General features: G+C 33.5%; 1 protein-coding gene across 25 annotated transcripts in view; it reads left to right on the plus strand.

Annotated features, from left to right (window-relative positions):
* PARD3 (par-3 family cell polarity regulator) overlaps positions 1 to 14,993 on the plus strand; it is a 730,632-nt gene that overhangs the window by 479,622 nt on the left and 236,017 nt on the right. For 11 of the 25 annotated variants that reach the window (XM_007504751.3, XM_001374556.5, XM_007504756.3 and 8 more), the window contains 3 exons: positions 4,223 to 4,412; positions 9,744 to 9,895; positions 10,969 to 11,013. In XM_007504751.3, the coding sequence (XP_007504813.2) occupies positions 4,223 to 4,412; positions 9,744 to 9,895; positions 10,969 to 11,013 (387 nt within the window). The remainder of the gene's footprint in view (positions 1 to 4,222; positions 4,413 to 9,743; positions 9,896 to 10,968; positions 11,014 to 14,993) is intronic. The other 14 variants (XM_007504759.3, XM_007504757.3, XM_007504758.3 and 11 more) reach the window with 4 other exon arrangements.

The following is a 14,993-nucleotide window of genomic DNA, read 5'->3' on the forward strand; positions in this document are numbered from 1 at the left end:
GTATATTTTGATCTGCATTCTGATGCCAATAGTTCTTTCTCTGGAGATGGATAGTATTTCTTGTTATATAAGTCCTTCAGACTTGTTCTAGATCATTGTATTCCTGAGTGTAACCAAGTCTTTCATAGTTGATAATTCCACAGAATTACTGTTAACCGTGTACAATGGTCTCCTGGTTCTGCTTATTTCACTCTGCATCAGCTCATGTAGGTCTTTTCAGCTCTTTCTGAAATCATCTTGTACATCATTTTTTACAGCAAAATAGTATTCCATCACCATCATATACACAACTTGTTTGACCATTCCCTGATTGATGGAGATTCCATCAATTTTCAATTTTTCCAACCATAAAAAGAGCTACTATAAATATTTTTGTATAAGAAGCTCTTCCTCCCCTCTTTTTTTTCTATCTCTTTGGGATACAGACTTAGTAGTGGTATTACTGGACCAAAGGGAATACACAGTTTTATAGCCCTTTGGGCATGGAATGGTTGAATCAGTTCACAACTCCACAAACAAAGCATTAGTTTCCCAATTTTGTCACACCCCTTCCAACATTTATTACTTTTCTTTGCTGTCATATTGGCCAATATTGATAGGTATAAGATGGTACCTTAGAGGTTTTTAATTTGCCTAGGTCTAATCAAGACTGATTTAGAACAGTTTTTCATACGGTTATTCATAGCTTTGTTTTCTTTGATTGAAAACTGCTTGTTCATATCCTTTGATGATCATGTCTTATTCTTTGCATTCTTTCCATCTAACAAAAATGAATACACACATCAGCAAGAGTAAAGTCAACTTATGCACTGAACACAGTAGGAACTTAATAAATGTTGGTGAATACACAAATATGATATAAAGGAATATCTTGGTTTTTTTTTTTATCAAATTGAAGCTTTGTACATTAGGTTTTGTTTGTACTTTAAAACTGTGCTAATACTTTGTGCCCAGAAAAGTGGATTTGGAATGCCACTCAGAGATTATTGTTCAGATGACATGCTAGACAAAGACAAGAACAATATGAATTGGTACACATTTTTCAGAGGGAAAAAGTTTTTCATGAACTATATAGACTATTTTAGGGCAGACACTAATCTGTTCTTATTCAGGGACAGAATGAACTCAAAAAACAACTACGTTTACCTAGTTGTTTTTTTTTTTATAAAGCAAATCATTTCCAAACTGTAAATTAATCTGAATACACATTTAAATAATAATAGAAATGAATTAGCTTTCTAAAAATAGTTTCTCTGTTGAATTAGGATTAAATTTAATTCTACCTAACAGGGTTATTTTGAGATTCAAATCCCACAATTATTATTAATAGCAGCAACAACATCTAATATTTATATAATACCTTAAAATTTGCAAAAGATTTTATAAATGTTTTCTGGTAAACCCCCCAATGATCCTGGGAGATAGGTACTATTATTATATTCATTTTATAGATGAAATAACTGAAGCAGACAGAAGTTATGACTTCCTAAGAGTCAGAGAGGTAAAGTGTCTAAGGCAGGATTTGAAGTCAAGTCCTCCTTACTCCAGATTCAGTGCTCTCTCCACTCTACCACTTAGCTGCCTGTGCCAAGTATTTTGCAAAAATTAAAATGCTGTATAAATGTCAGATATTAATATTATGAATCCTTTCCTTTGTCTAATTCTCTTGTTTAAACTATGATTCTTTCTTATTCTTGCCCTTGGACTCTGAGCCAAAATGCCAATTAGTTAAAATAATTTGAGTAAATTTAAGGATAATATTCTAGTTCTTCTCAAGGCATAACTTTTTTAAAAAGTGAAAATTATTCCAAGAATAGGGTGCTACTTGGCAAACAACTCATCACTGTCAGAATGCCTGTCATTTGTGTTAACAGGCCATTCTTTACCCAGCTATAATTTCTTTGATGGAAAGGTTAATGTTTAGACTATTAATGTACTCATTTCCAAACATAAAACCTACAAGACTGTTAACTCTTAGGTTCACATAGGAAAAGATCCATGAAGCCATATTCAACCTTAAATGTTTCTTCATATAATGAAATCTGTAACATCATATAATTATTCTTTGTAGATGCTTCTTGCTGTAATGAATCCAATTTTTCCCATGAATCACCAGTAATATTTTTTCCTAACATTGAACATAGTAATTTGCTAGTTTCTTTTTCTTATTCTCCTGCAAATTGAAGATTCCCTATCATTTTTACTCTCCACTCACCTTTTCCTTTCCCTTCCCAACATGCTTGATTTCAAGTACACATGCTATCTATTACTTTTAAAGTTAGTGAGAATGTGAACAACCCTAGTAAAGTTCTTTACCCTTTAGAGATGGATTCTTCACTCAAGACTTTGACTCATATTGCTCTCAGCCCAGTACTTCCCACCCCAACCACTAGTGGCCTCTCCTTTTTCTCCTGAGAGGTAGTTTTTTGATATGGGTGATTTAAGGAACTGAAGTGCCTGGGATGTGTGAGGCAGTATAATAGTATGGGGCATCCAAAGAATAGGAAATTGGTACGACATACTTTTCAAGGAAGGTAATCAAAAAGGAAGCCCAGCTCCCTATTCCCTTCCTTCATTTTAAGCAACACATAAACAATTTATATCCAGAAATACCTTGTTACATGAAATTTTTACTGATATGGAATTTATGGTTGCCACATTGGTAATGCCACATTTCCTTGGGGCATTGCAATAGCTTTATTTCTTAGACTTCTTAGCAGACAAGCTTGTCATAGAATCATACTGCTTAAAATAACCATCAAATTCAACATATGTTAGAAATAGGAATTCTTTCTGTAACACCATTGGTCATCCACCCTCCTTTTGAGAACACTTGAGTGGTGTAGAACTTAAACAACTTTTAGCTACTACTCCTTCTGCTTTGGGAATTGTCAAGAGGCTTTTCCTTATATTAATCTGAAACCTGTCTCTTTCTAACTTTTATTCTCTAGTCCGAGTTGTGTCCCGAGGGGCTCAACAGGCAAGTATAATGCCTTTTCCATGGAACAGAATTTCAAATATTGAAGATAACTGTCATCTTCATTTTAAGTCTCCTCTTTATTAAACTCATATTTTTAAGTGTCAGGTACTCTCACCATCCAGTTCACTCTCTTTTAATGAGATTTTGGGTGGCACATTTTCTTAGCAAATCAAAAACAAGCCATCTAATTATAAGTTTAGAGAAGTTTGGATTTAAGTATTTGAAGAAGTGTATCTACGTTGACATAAAACTCAAAATATTGAACTAGCGAATAAATAATGCATTAAAAAAATTCAATATTGAAATGTATTTGATCAGCAAAATAAATCTTTTGGTTCACCCAAGACATAGTTCTTTAACATTTGTATATCTCTTAGCAAAAAAGACATGTTGTTTCAGGATAGAAAAGGTATGTAATATTACCAGTGCTATGTCTATCCCATGTGACTCCCACACAGGTCTTCCCCAAATTCCAGGTATAATACAAAACCTGATATCTAAGCACAAATGGGAAAACATGAGATCATGCAAGGAAGTGACCTAATTTACAAGTCTACCAGAAAAGGAAACTGAAGCCTTGAGACAACATGAAGTTATATAACTAGTAAAAGAAGTAGAACTAAAAAGCCACACAGCAATTTGAGGGGAAAAAATAAACACCAAAAACAATACCTTCACTCATGATCATATTTCCTTCCTCATTTTGCATTTTAAAAGAGAAACATAGAATTAGTAGAAATATTATTGCTTTTTAAATTATTGTTTAGTGATGTTGCTATTAGCTAAATTATATTTTTGTATTTAAAAATTTCTATTGAAGAGAGATTTCTGAGACACATGAGGATTTTCAAGAATTTATGACTCTCACGACTGCTACTTAACAAAAATTTCCTGCTCATAATTTTGACAACCTATGCAAAAGCTGCAAAATATTTCTGATGTATTCTTTCAACTACAAATCATTATGATTGCTAAATAAATTCATTCTAACGTGTTACGTTTTTACTATATGATGACAAGAATCTATTTTCTTGTGTATCTAGTGGTGGTTGTTTTTATCCTTCTACAAAAATGTATGTGAAAACTTAACCATATTTTAAATTTTGTGTTCTATCAGGCTGATTAGATGCATGGCAACTCTGATACTTAAATTTTTAAAAAAGAGAAACACCTTATGTATATCTATGTACTATGATATTCTGGTCTAGATCGATTCTTTATCATTCTTTTTTAATTGTTCAGGTAAATACCAGCTGTCCCCAACAGTGAACATGCCCCAAGATGACACTGTTATCATAGAAGATGACAGACTGCCAGTACTCCCTCCTCATCTCTCGGACCAATCATCCTCTAGCTCCCATGATGATGTGGGATTTGCAACAACAGATGCTGGAGCATGGGCTAAAGCCACAATTAGTGATTCAGCAGACTGGTAAGATCACAGTTCCAGGCTTGAAAACAATGGCTAATTGCAATTACATTTTCTTGTACTTTTTAAATGGTTGATCACAGTGCATATTTAATCACAGAATTTTTTTTAAAAGCAGTATTCAGCCTTCACTATTTTCACACCCTTAATTATCACCCTTTTAATAAAAGAAACTTTTCATGTAAACTTATTGATTTTTATTAGCCTTTCAATGGGCATTCTAAACAATTTAAGGGGAAAATTCTTTTGTTTTTATGGTTTGCCAACGGCTGTTAAGTACTAACTATCATATGCAGCTTTGCTAATTTCATTAAGCATTTTAAAATGTAATTTAGCCACATAAGCCTCTTCCCCTCCCATGCCTTGACTCTCAAGATTTTTTTGAATAAAGGCATGAAGGCATTATGGATAAAATTAATAATCCTGATGCTTAAGCTTCAGAGAATAGATTTTCTTACTAAAATTTCCTTTGACGGTTTTTTGATTCTACTTTTTATGTTTATTGTTTATGGTAAATCCATTGATTCTTTGGGCAGTGTTTTATTAATTTGTTTTCTTTTGTCTGTGAAATGAAAATAGTTCTTGATGTTATTGAGCAGATATGTAGTGTTTGAATGTGGAATTGTACACTAATTTGCAAGTCTAGTAATTATATACATCAATAAGCAAAATAAAAGGTCCCTTTGAGGGACCCCCCTCCTTAGGATGTAGTGATAATTAACACCAACAGTATGAAGTATTAGAGTAGAATGTTCTCATTGCCCTGTCTCTAGGGTCTTTTAGGAGTGCATCAGCAAAATCCTATTTAAATGGTTGTAGCATCACTCCCTTTATTTGTTCCAGTCTGCCATTTCCTTTAGGAAAAAAATCCTCTCTCTCTCTCTCTCTCTCTCTCTCTCTCTCTCTCTCTCTCTCTCTCTCTCTCTCTCTCTCTCTCTCTCTCTCTCTCTCTCTCTCTCTCTCTCTCTCTCTCTCTCTCTCTCTCTCTCTCTCTCTCTCTCTCTCTCTCTCTCTCTCTCTCTCTCTCTCTCTCTCTCTCTCTCTCTCTCTCTCTCTCTCTCTCTCTCTCTCTCTCTCTCTCTCTCTCTCTCTCTCTCTCTCTCTCTCTCTCTCTCTCTCTCTCCGTCCCTCCCTCCCCACTTTCTTTTCCTTTCCCTCTCTTTCTCGTAGTTTTCTCTCCTTTATCTCTCTCCCCTCTACTTTGTGTTAATAATCCAAACTTGGTGTCTAAGGAATTGATGTTACTAGTTCTGAACATTATTTTCCTGAGCTTGGAAAGTACGTTTGTCTCCCTCTACATGTTTCTCTGTTGATGCTGCAGCTGTTCTTGGAATAATTTTTTCTGTTATTTGGTCTTTGAGAAGTCCATCTGTAGCTTTAAGGAATGGGGGTGGGGAAAGGACACAAGTGAAGTTCTCCAGTAGAAAATATGAGAATTTTCAAATCAAACCACACTCAAAACTGAATGATAATAGCTTATCTCTGAATGAATTTTTCAGTTGGCTGTAGTGGGAAAAGCCACTGTACAAAATGAAATGCATTTGGAATCTGTAAGTGCAATAGCCTATTACATTTACTGTTGTAGTTCATGTGTCTTTCTGAAAACAGAAACAACAGCAATGATTACAGGGCTTCAGCATTCCCAGTATTCATCTTGGGGGCAGAATATTTCCATCTCCACCTTTACATAGAATTACTGAAGTCTTTCAGTAAAGCGTTAGTTGTAGGAGCAGCTTACTGTAGTGCCTCTGATGTAGTGTCTGGAAAAATAAATAAATAAATCTCAGAAATAGATTGTTGAATTCATTTCCTGCTGCTAATGGAGGGAGACAGTCTTGGAAAATGGAGATGCCTTGTGTGATTTTTGCTAGAAGGAGCATAGGGTAACGCTAAGAATATGGAAGAAGGGTTATCCAAACAATAATGGCAGCTGTTCTGAATCACAGCAGAAAATGTAAGCTTTTCCAGCCTGACAATATCTCTCTAATCCTTGATGAAAATGTTATGAAAACAAAAGGGCAATAAGACAGGATTAATAACTGGAATTTTAATAACATTGAGGGTCAAAATACGGTTACATTCTTTAAAGAGTCCATTGTTGTTCTAGCAGTCTTACTTGTTAAGCATGTTGATGTATTGCCCACTGCATACGTTAATTTAATGGGTTATATTGATAGGAGCCCACTAATGATGATGCAGTTTAAAGACCTTCATGTTTTAGTTATTTTTAGTAACTCATTTAAGCTCATTTTACTTTTTAAAAACCACTTCTGTGATTCATTCGCAAAATGTAGACGGCTGGCTGTGTTAAATGCATATGTCCAATTAAAAGTTTTAGTTTACAGATGAGCAAAGTATGCTTTTCTCAATCCATTAATTAATTTATAGCACATTAACGATAATGTTGCTGATAAAAATGATGGCATAACGTGCTTCTAATCTTAGTGACAACATAATTTCCAAGGAAATAAAAATAATTTAAAATTACCCAAATGAGTCACTAATTTTGAGAGATTGACTCTTATGTCAACAGTTATCTTTTACTCTCTTTTAGGTTTTCAGGTTCTCCACAGTTCAGAGAAAAGTCTTAAGAATGAGAAGCACATGCTGAAGGGAGGAAAACCTCAGCAAAATGAACAAAGGTGTTCTATATTTGGTCTAGTTACCATCATCAGCAATATTCTTCCCTGGGCTTGCTCTTGAAAATAGATAGTGTATAGTTTGCTTGTCATCTCTGGGTGACAACTTTATTCAACTCAGGCATCTGTCATCAAAGGGACTCAAGAGTTCTTTGCAATTTGTTTTGATGCTCCTCTACATGCATTATGTATTGTTTTTGGAATTTAAGATAGCTAGTAGTTCGCCCCCACTGAGGCTCAAGAACCCTGAAGGCAGTCACTGATTATATCTGTTCAATCAAATGTCCTCTTAACTTCTGAATAAGATAAAACTAATGCCAAATTTTTGGATAAAGCTACACTAGGCTGTGAGACCTTTACATGGTCCATATTTTATTTCTCAAGAGGCCCTGAAAAATTAGAGCAGTGAAATTTAATTTTTAAATGAAAATAAAGCTATGTTCTATAAAATAGAATTTCTAAGAAAGGCCAATGAATATGGTCATGCCATTGCTTTGCTCTAGAATCTCCAGGGGCTACAGATTATCTCTCTGCCATTCCTTTTCCAATCTTATCTCACATTACCCTTGTACCATGCTCTCACCAAACTAGACTCTATTCCCTAAAGAAACATGCCATGTGTTTTCCTTCCTTCGAGCCTTGACTCGCTGTTTTGCATTATTCCTAAAATCTGTTCCTGTAGTCTTCTACCTATCTTATGTCTCCCATTTTATAGCCTGCACTCTACTACCTTCGTGTGTCTTCCTCTGCATTAAAGATGGTTTCCTTCCTGGTCCTCATATGGCACTTTATCATGCTGTGTTTTGTGGTTTGAATTCCAGGAAGGATTGATCACATTTTCTTTGGATATCCTTTACATCCAGCAGACATCCCTTGCCCATTGTAGGCAAATGAGTCAATATTTCTGAATTTGGCATTGGATTTTACTTGTTCAGTAAAGGTAGTATATGTTCTGGGTATGAGATGAAATCATTAGAGGCTGATAATAATGGAGCCCCACTGGCAAATTCAATGATTTTTCATGGAACAGTGGAGGCAGCCTTCACTCTAGAGTGAGAGAATCTGGATTCAAATTCCAAGCCTGACACTACATATGGGACTGTGAGTCAGTCACTTAATTTTCTTTGTCCTCCATTTTCTTCTTTTTTAGTAAATGACCCTCTGAGGTTCTTTCCACCTCTTGATGTATGAGAATCTTATTCAGTGCCTGTTGTGTTCTAGGCATGTGTATTCTGAGGATAAAAACCAATGAAGAACAGTCCCTAGATTTGGGGACTCACATATTCACACATGAGTAAATATGGATTATATACATATAATTAAATTAATATTAATATTTATATTATTACACATGACATATATAATACTACAAATATTAACAATTAATTCATAATTTAATATAAATTATATATATGCATGCACATTTGATTCATGATAGTTTTGAATAAGGGCACTAAAGATGGGAGCATCAGGAAAGACCTCTTGAATGAGATAAACTGAAAGCCTCAAATGGAGTCTAGGGTTTGGTGTATTTAGGAGGGGTTGGGGAAAAGAAAGTCTACTCCAGACATGGTCAGGCTGTCATCATAAAAGTCAAGTACAGAGCCACATGTTTCATAGCCAGATGCTGCATTTTAATTATATTTTATCTTGCAAATATGCCCCAGTCATTATTATACTTGAGAAGAAGGAGAAAATGGCCAGACCAGTGATAGTCCTTTCCACTCCTAGATTCCTCTCTAGAATGAAGGTCTTGTGGAGAGGAATGGGTCTGTAACATTATTTTTCTTAAAGAAGAACAGTATACCCTCGCCAATAATCTTTCACTAATCAATATATAAATTAACCCTTTAAGAAAAAAAAAACTTAAAAAGAATGGGAAAGTGCTCAGAAGAAATTCCTTTAATTCTAGTTTGTTAGGAATTATTATTTGGTAACTTGTTGGCTCCACATTTTTGGAATTTGGGAGGGTTTTCCTCTTCCATATTTGTGTATTTTATACCGGAGTGTGCTTGCATTTTAAATCCTGTTAGGATGTGGCAGAGATGACTTTCAGTCATTGAATTGAATCCTATGACAATCAATCAATCCATAAGCTGACTGTCACAATTACTACTTGATATATGCCTACCACAAAGAATGTGCCTGCCATTTTGTTCCCCTCAAGGACCTTATTTTATTATTGGGGAAGACAAAATGTAAATAGCTAGGCATGTACAAGCAACACACAGAGTAGATATGAGGTCCTAGCAACTTGGATTAACAAAAAGTGGTATAGAATCATAGAGAGAAGGCGAAGAAAAGGAACAACCAGAAAGAGCTACTCTGAATGACTTTTTCTTTTCAATTTTCTCCAAAATAGAGTCAGTTTGGTGTAATCAATGGAAAAATTTGGTACAATTTTCACCTTTGCCACAAAATATCTGTGTGATTCTGGGCAAGTGACAAACTCTCAATGCCCAAGTCATGTCTCTAGAACTAGAAAATTTTTCAGGGAAGACACCTGTATCTTTTTTGACCAGAAAATCATATAGCCTTCCCCCAATTTTTCTCTTTGTCTCCAGTGTGCTGTCAAATGTTATTAAAGTCTAATGTATTGAATTTAAACTAAGCTTGTTCAAAGAATAGATATGGATGTAACTTATATGGGACCTGCTCTTATGAAACCTTTTTTTATGTTTTTTTGCTCTCCTAGTTCTTTGAGTCCAGATGCTGATCCAGTTCTTACTTTTCAACGAGAAGGATTTGGACGTCAGAGTATGTCAGAAAAACGCACAAAACAATTTTCAGATGCCAGTCAATTGGATTTCGTTAAAACACGAAAATCAAAAAGCATGGATTTAGGTAGTGAGTACAATCTCCATGAATCTCTATCTGAATGTGGTTTAGATGCTATCAAGATAAAAGTCTTGTGTCAAGCACATGTATGTGTCTATTTACTTTGGGAGAGGAAGAGGGAATGCATATGAGATGTGATGATTTGGCACAAATTTGTATTTCTGTGAGTTTATGATAACCAGATTACTCACAAGTGGCATATTTACATAACAGGCAATATGCTAATGTATATATGTTTGCTTATGGGAAAAGAAACAAACACATGTGCATTCATGCTATATTCCTATATTTCTGGGGAGAAATGGATTTAGAGTTAACAGTGATTCAACTGTTTTAAAAAACATTTTGTTGATGGACGATAGAGTTGGAGGCAGTGTTGGTGTGTCTTGTAAGTTAAGAGAAAAAGGGGTTTGGAGAGGAACCATTATCTCAATCCATGTCTAGAAATTGGTTACTTTATGATATCTGCTTCTCATTGCTCTTCTTTAAGCTTAATTTTTTAGAAATTCATGTACTGATAATCAAGGGATTTAATAAATCTAAAGTAATGGTTTAAGAGACAATAACTGGGAGAAATTCTTTTTAAGCCACTGAGAAGAAGAAAAAAAATCCTTAATTGTTCAATCATATATCAATCAGGTAGCATCTCTTCAAAATCTGCACCCTCTAAAATAGGGAGTAGAATCATCTTAGTAAAAAAAAATCTATAAACTCGGATAATTTAAAAAGCCTTTGTTAATCAGCTGTATCTTGTGGATGCTGTTCTTTGGTGGCTGTTTATACTTCAAAACTAAAAGCATTAATTTATCACATGCCTACCAGAAGTAAAATCTGGCGATGACTTGCCTTGGCTAATTATGATATGCTAACATGTAAATAACACATGTGCCTGTGATGTGAAATGACTAACAAGTTGTTTGGTGAGCTGCTTTTTGGATTGAAGGTTTTTTTGCTTGATGTTATGTATTTGCATGAAATGTGACCTAAGACATGCCACCTAACTGAGCAGACCATTGGAATGGTTGAAGCATGTGGAAGTGGGCACTAACTGGGCTAACCATTATACATTTACCTTTTAACAGTAGCTGACGAGACTAAACTCAGTACTGTGGATGACCAGAAAACAGGTAAGAATGGACAGTAAGGCTGTTGCCATGGAAACCTTGGTCCAAGACACTTACCACAATTATAGATCTGCCAATCAAATTGCATGAAAACATGTCTATTCCAATGCTTGCATGACTATTTTTATTGTAAGCCATGAAGTTACAAAGAAAAAAAGAGGAAAAGGTGATTCAAGACAGCATGCTTAAAATAATAATATAATAATATGCCTAAAAAGATAAGAGGATAGCGTAATCTACATGCATTTAGGATCATCCCCATTCTAAATGTTAGAATCCTAAATTCCACAGTTTATACTTGATATGGTTATATATATATATATTTGAATGATTACTATTTTATTGAGCATGATCTAAGTGAAGTTTGACAAAAATTTTTTTTGTTTTTTTTAAGTGATCTCTTGTTAGAAAATCTGCAATGAATGGATGGTCAAGTGTCCTTTTCATGACTAATGTATATATAAAAAAAGAAATCTCAGGCAAAAGAAGTATCAGATTATAATCTACCTTAAATGGGTTAGGAGATATTATATACACACATGTAACTTTTAGTACCTATATTAATGACAGTACTACATTGGATTTTTCTTTAATGTGTTATATAAATCATTCCATTGAAATAGTTGGATTTTTAAAAGTGGTTTATTTGATATAGTATGCAAGGTGGCTGATTGAAATTATTTTATTCCTACAGAAATTAATATCGAGAGGAATTTTTTTTCCTTAAACTGTTATAGTAATATATTTTAAACAAGCGAATCTTTCAGATATATTCATGCAAGTTTTCTTTGGTCCTCCACAATGACATTTTAATTATTCTAGAACCAATGCATATAATGAGGCTACATTACTTAACACTAATTAAGTGTGATTCACCCCTTCAACCTCAGGTAACTAGTTTTTAGCATATTCTTCAATTTGATATCTCATATACACATTAACACATTATTATAGAAATGCCGCTGGGTTATAATCTTTTTTAGAGTGAATGATAGATTACATGAAAATTATTTCCAGTGAATCATGAGATTAACTTTTTTGTAAGGCAATCTTCAACTGCTCTGGGCTCCAACTGATGAGTTACTAACTACCTGTGTAGAAGACATCCATCCACATTTGCAATTAATGAATATATAGTGGTTTGGGAATTTATTTTCAGATTGTCTTTTCTACCAATGCTAAAGTCTGTGACAATCACATTGAGTCGCCTAGGTTATAGGGCATGCATGACCTTAAGTACCACACCACCTGTGTAAAATAAAGTAAATATGTCAATATATAGCAACTGAGAGTAAAGAAAGGAATTCATCATCATAATTTTTGCATAATGATTACCAGATTTCAAACTAAGCAATGGGTTATTTTCCTGGTAAGGGCAGATTTATCATTTAATTGAAACACATGTTTTTAGTAATGTTCTTTATACTAGATAAAAAAAGAATAGTTCTTTCATGTTGTACATGATGACCTACTGAATTCCATCATGTGACATAATATAAGAAATCTTATGTGTCTAAAGCAAATTAATTTGGGTAATCTTTGGGTACCACTGGGTTTGTGTACATAAGCAACTGTCTAAAATAGACCTTTTCCTATTAGAAGACCATGAATAGATGTTCAATTATCTTTCTGTTTTACTTTACTTGAGCTGTCAGATTGTCACGATTTTACAGTTCAGTCCAAAGGTTAGTGGTATATTCTGTGGCAATTTAGTATGACTCATTTGTCTTAGTGACAATTGGTAATCATAGTTGGATGCCATGTTTTTCTGTGTCTCATTATAAAGGTAAGACACACTCATGGCTTTTACCATAAGGTTTTGGTTTTTTTTTTTAAGCAACGGAAAACTCTGTGTGTAATGTTTCTGCATTTATATTGGGTAAGGCTTTGTTTTTCTTTTTGATGAGAAATTTGATTTGATTTAGTTCTTAAAAAGGAAGTAATATGGTGGATGTAATATGTTCTTGAAAATTTCAGTCTTAAAAGAAATATATGATATTCTTAAAGAACTAAAATATCTTATAAAAGTCAAATAGGAAGATGTTTTAGAATTAATTTATTTTAATTATTCATTAATGATGCTAAATCAATTTAGGCAGCATTTTATATTGTAAAGATCACTTTGCGTTGAATTTAAAACTTAGCATACTTCTACATTTGGGATGTACATTGCCTATTAATTTTTTTTCCCTGTAACAAAGGGAAATGTATTATTCACATTCTTATTTTATCAGGCATTTACATTATATTTCAAATGAGAAGCAACCTTACATTTGAAAACAACTATATTATTATGAAAGGATCATTAAAAACAAACAAAAATATGTTTCAGATTAGAATAGAATGGAATAGAATAGAATATTCAGAACAGACATCATATAGTACCAGAGAAGAAATCCTAGAGGCAATCTAATCAACTCTTCAATGCCCAAGATGTGTTTATCTTGCTTTAACTATCAGGCATCTAGGGAGGGAGAACCTCTATCAATTTCCAGAGCAGTCAGTACTTCTAGGTAGTTCTAGTTCTTAGAAATTTGTCCCCATGTTTACAACTAAGATATGTAAGAGTTTATTCTTCTGTCTTCAAGTGGCAGGCATTAATGAAGTTCATACTGCTTACATTGTTTTACTTTCTCACCCATAACCTCTCCCATGTTCATTTTGGTGGCCACTCCTAAATAAATAAAACATTCCTACCATTTCTGAAAACCACTTCTTGACTTATACTACTCTCATAATATTGTTACTTCCAATATAGGTTTTCCTTAGGAAAAGTAAACAGAAATATGTTTCTCACAGTGATTCATAATGGCATTTAGACTCCCACCATTTTTATCTTTAATATGCATTATATTCCTTCTTTTTCATTATCTTCTGAAAAATTTCAATTGCCTTACAACAATTAAAAAGATGTTAAATTAAAAAGTACTTTAAAAGTACTTTAAAAAGTACTTTAATTGTACTTTAAGTACAATTAAAAAGTACTTTAAGAGTTTTGAGCTTAAATATCTATATCCAATTGTCTAATTTTTGACTTTGCTCTCTTTGGGTAGTGTTTTGCACCAAAACTTAATTTCCTTTCATTTCTTATGACATGCATATTTATTAAATTCTCTCTTGTTATCATTTGTTGGGGAAAATTGCCAAATTGAGTATGTATTAGAAAGTAATATCTAGAGTGTACCAAAACTTTTATTTTGATTTAAAATTATTAAGTCTATTAGACTTTTAAGATTTACATATATGTATCTATGTATATACATAATTACATTCCTATAAAGAGGGACTTGTAAATTAGTCTTTTTCCCTATACCAAAATTTAAAGGTTACAATTTTTTTCATTAGATTAATATTGTGAACTGGTATGATCTGTATCTTTTTTATGTATTCTAATTTGAACAACACTCCTTTCCTATAAATTAGTCAAAAAAGCTCCAAAAAGTAAACAGAAAGGTGAAATATAAAAGATTTAATTTTTATGTACAAGTTATCCCCTTGAGGATATCTTTTGTGATGTGGGCAGAGTGGACAGAAGCTGGGACCCTAGTGAATTGAATTATGTAGATATGAAGAAAAGTAAGCTAAACACATAAGAGATTTATGATTTCATGTGTGTTCCATCATCTTTTTCTTGGTATATGTATGGAAATGCTTGTTTCATTTGCTCTTGTAAAATTTGGACTAAAATAAAGTCATTAAAATTAAATAAATTAGGCAAAACAAGCAAAAATAAATGAGTAAACATGTAAAGCATGGTTTTAAAGTGAGAGCTTAACTTTCATTGTCCAGTGTGATTTCCATGGTTCCCTGGCCTTTTACCCTTAGATCTTGAAGCCCTGTGTCATAGTTATCTATCTTCTTGATAATGACATGACAAAGTTACTCCTTAATTATTAATCATCATAAAGGCTGCTAAACCCATGCAGGGCTAGAGAATTTCATTCTCTTGTGTGCACTTCATTTATAACATCTGAAGTAATAAA

This window comes from Monodelphis domestica, chromosome 5 (assembly GCF_027887165.1).
Source record: "Monodelphis domestica isolate mMonDom1 chromosome 5, mMonDom1.pri, whole genome shotgun sequence".
Lineage (NCBI taxonomy): Eukaryota > Metazoa > Chordata > Mammalia > Didelphimorphia > Didelphidae > Monodelphis > Monodelphis domestica.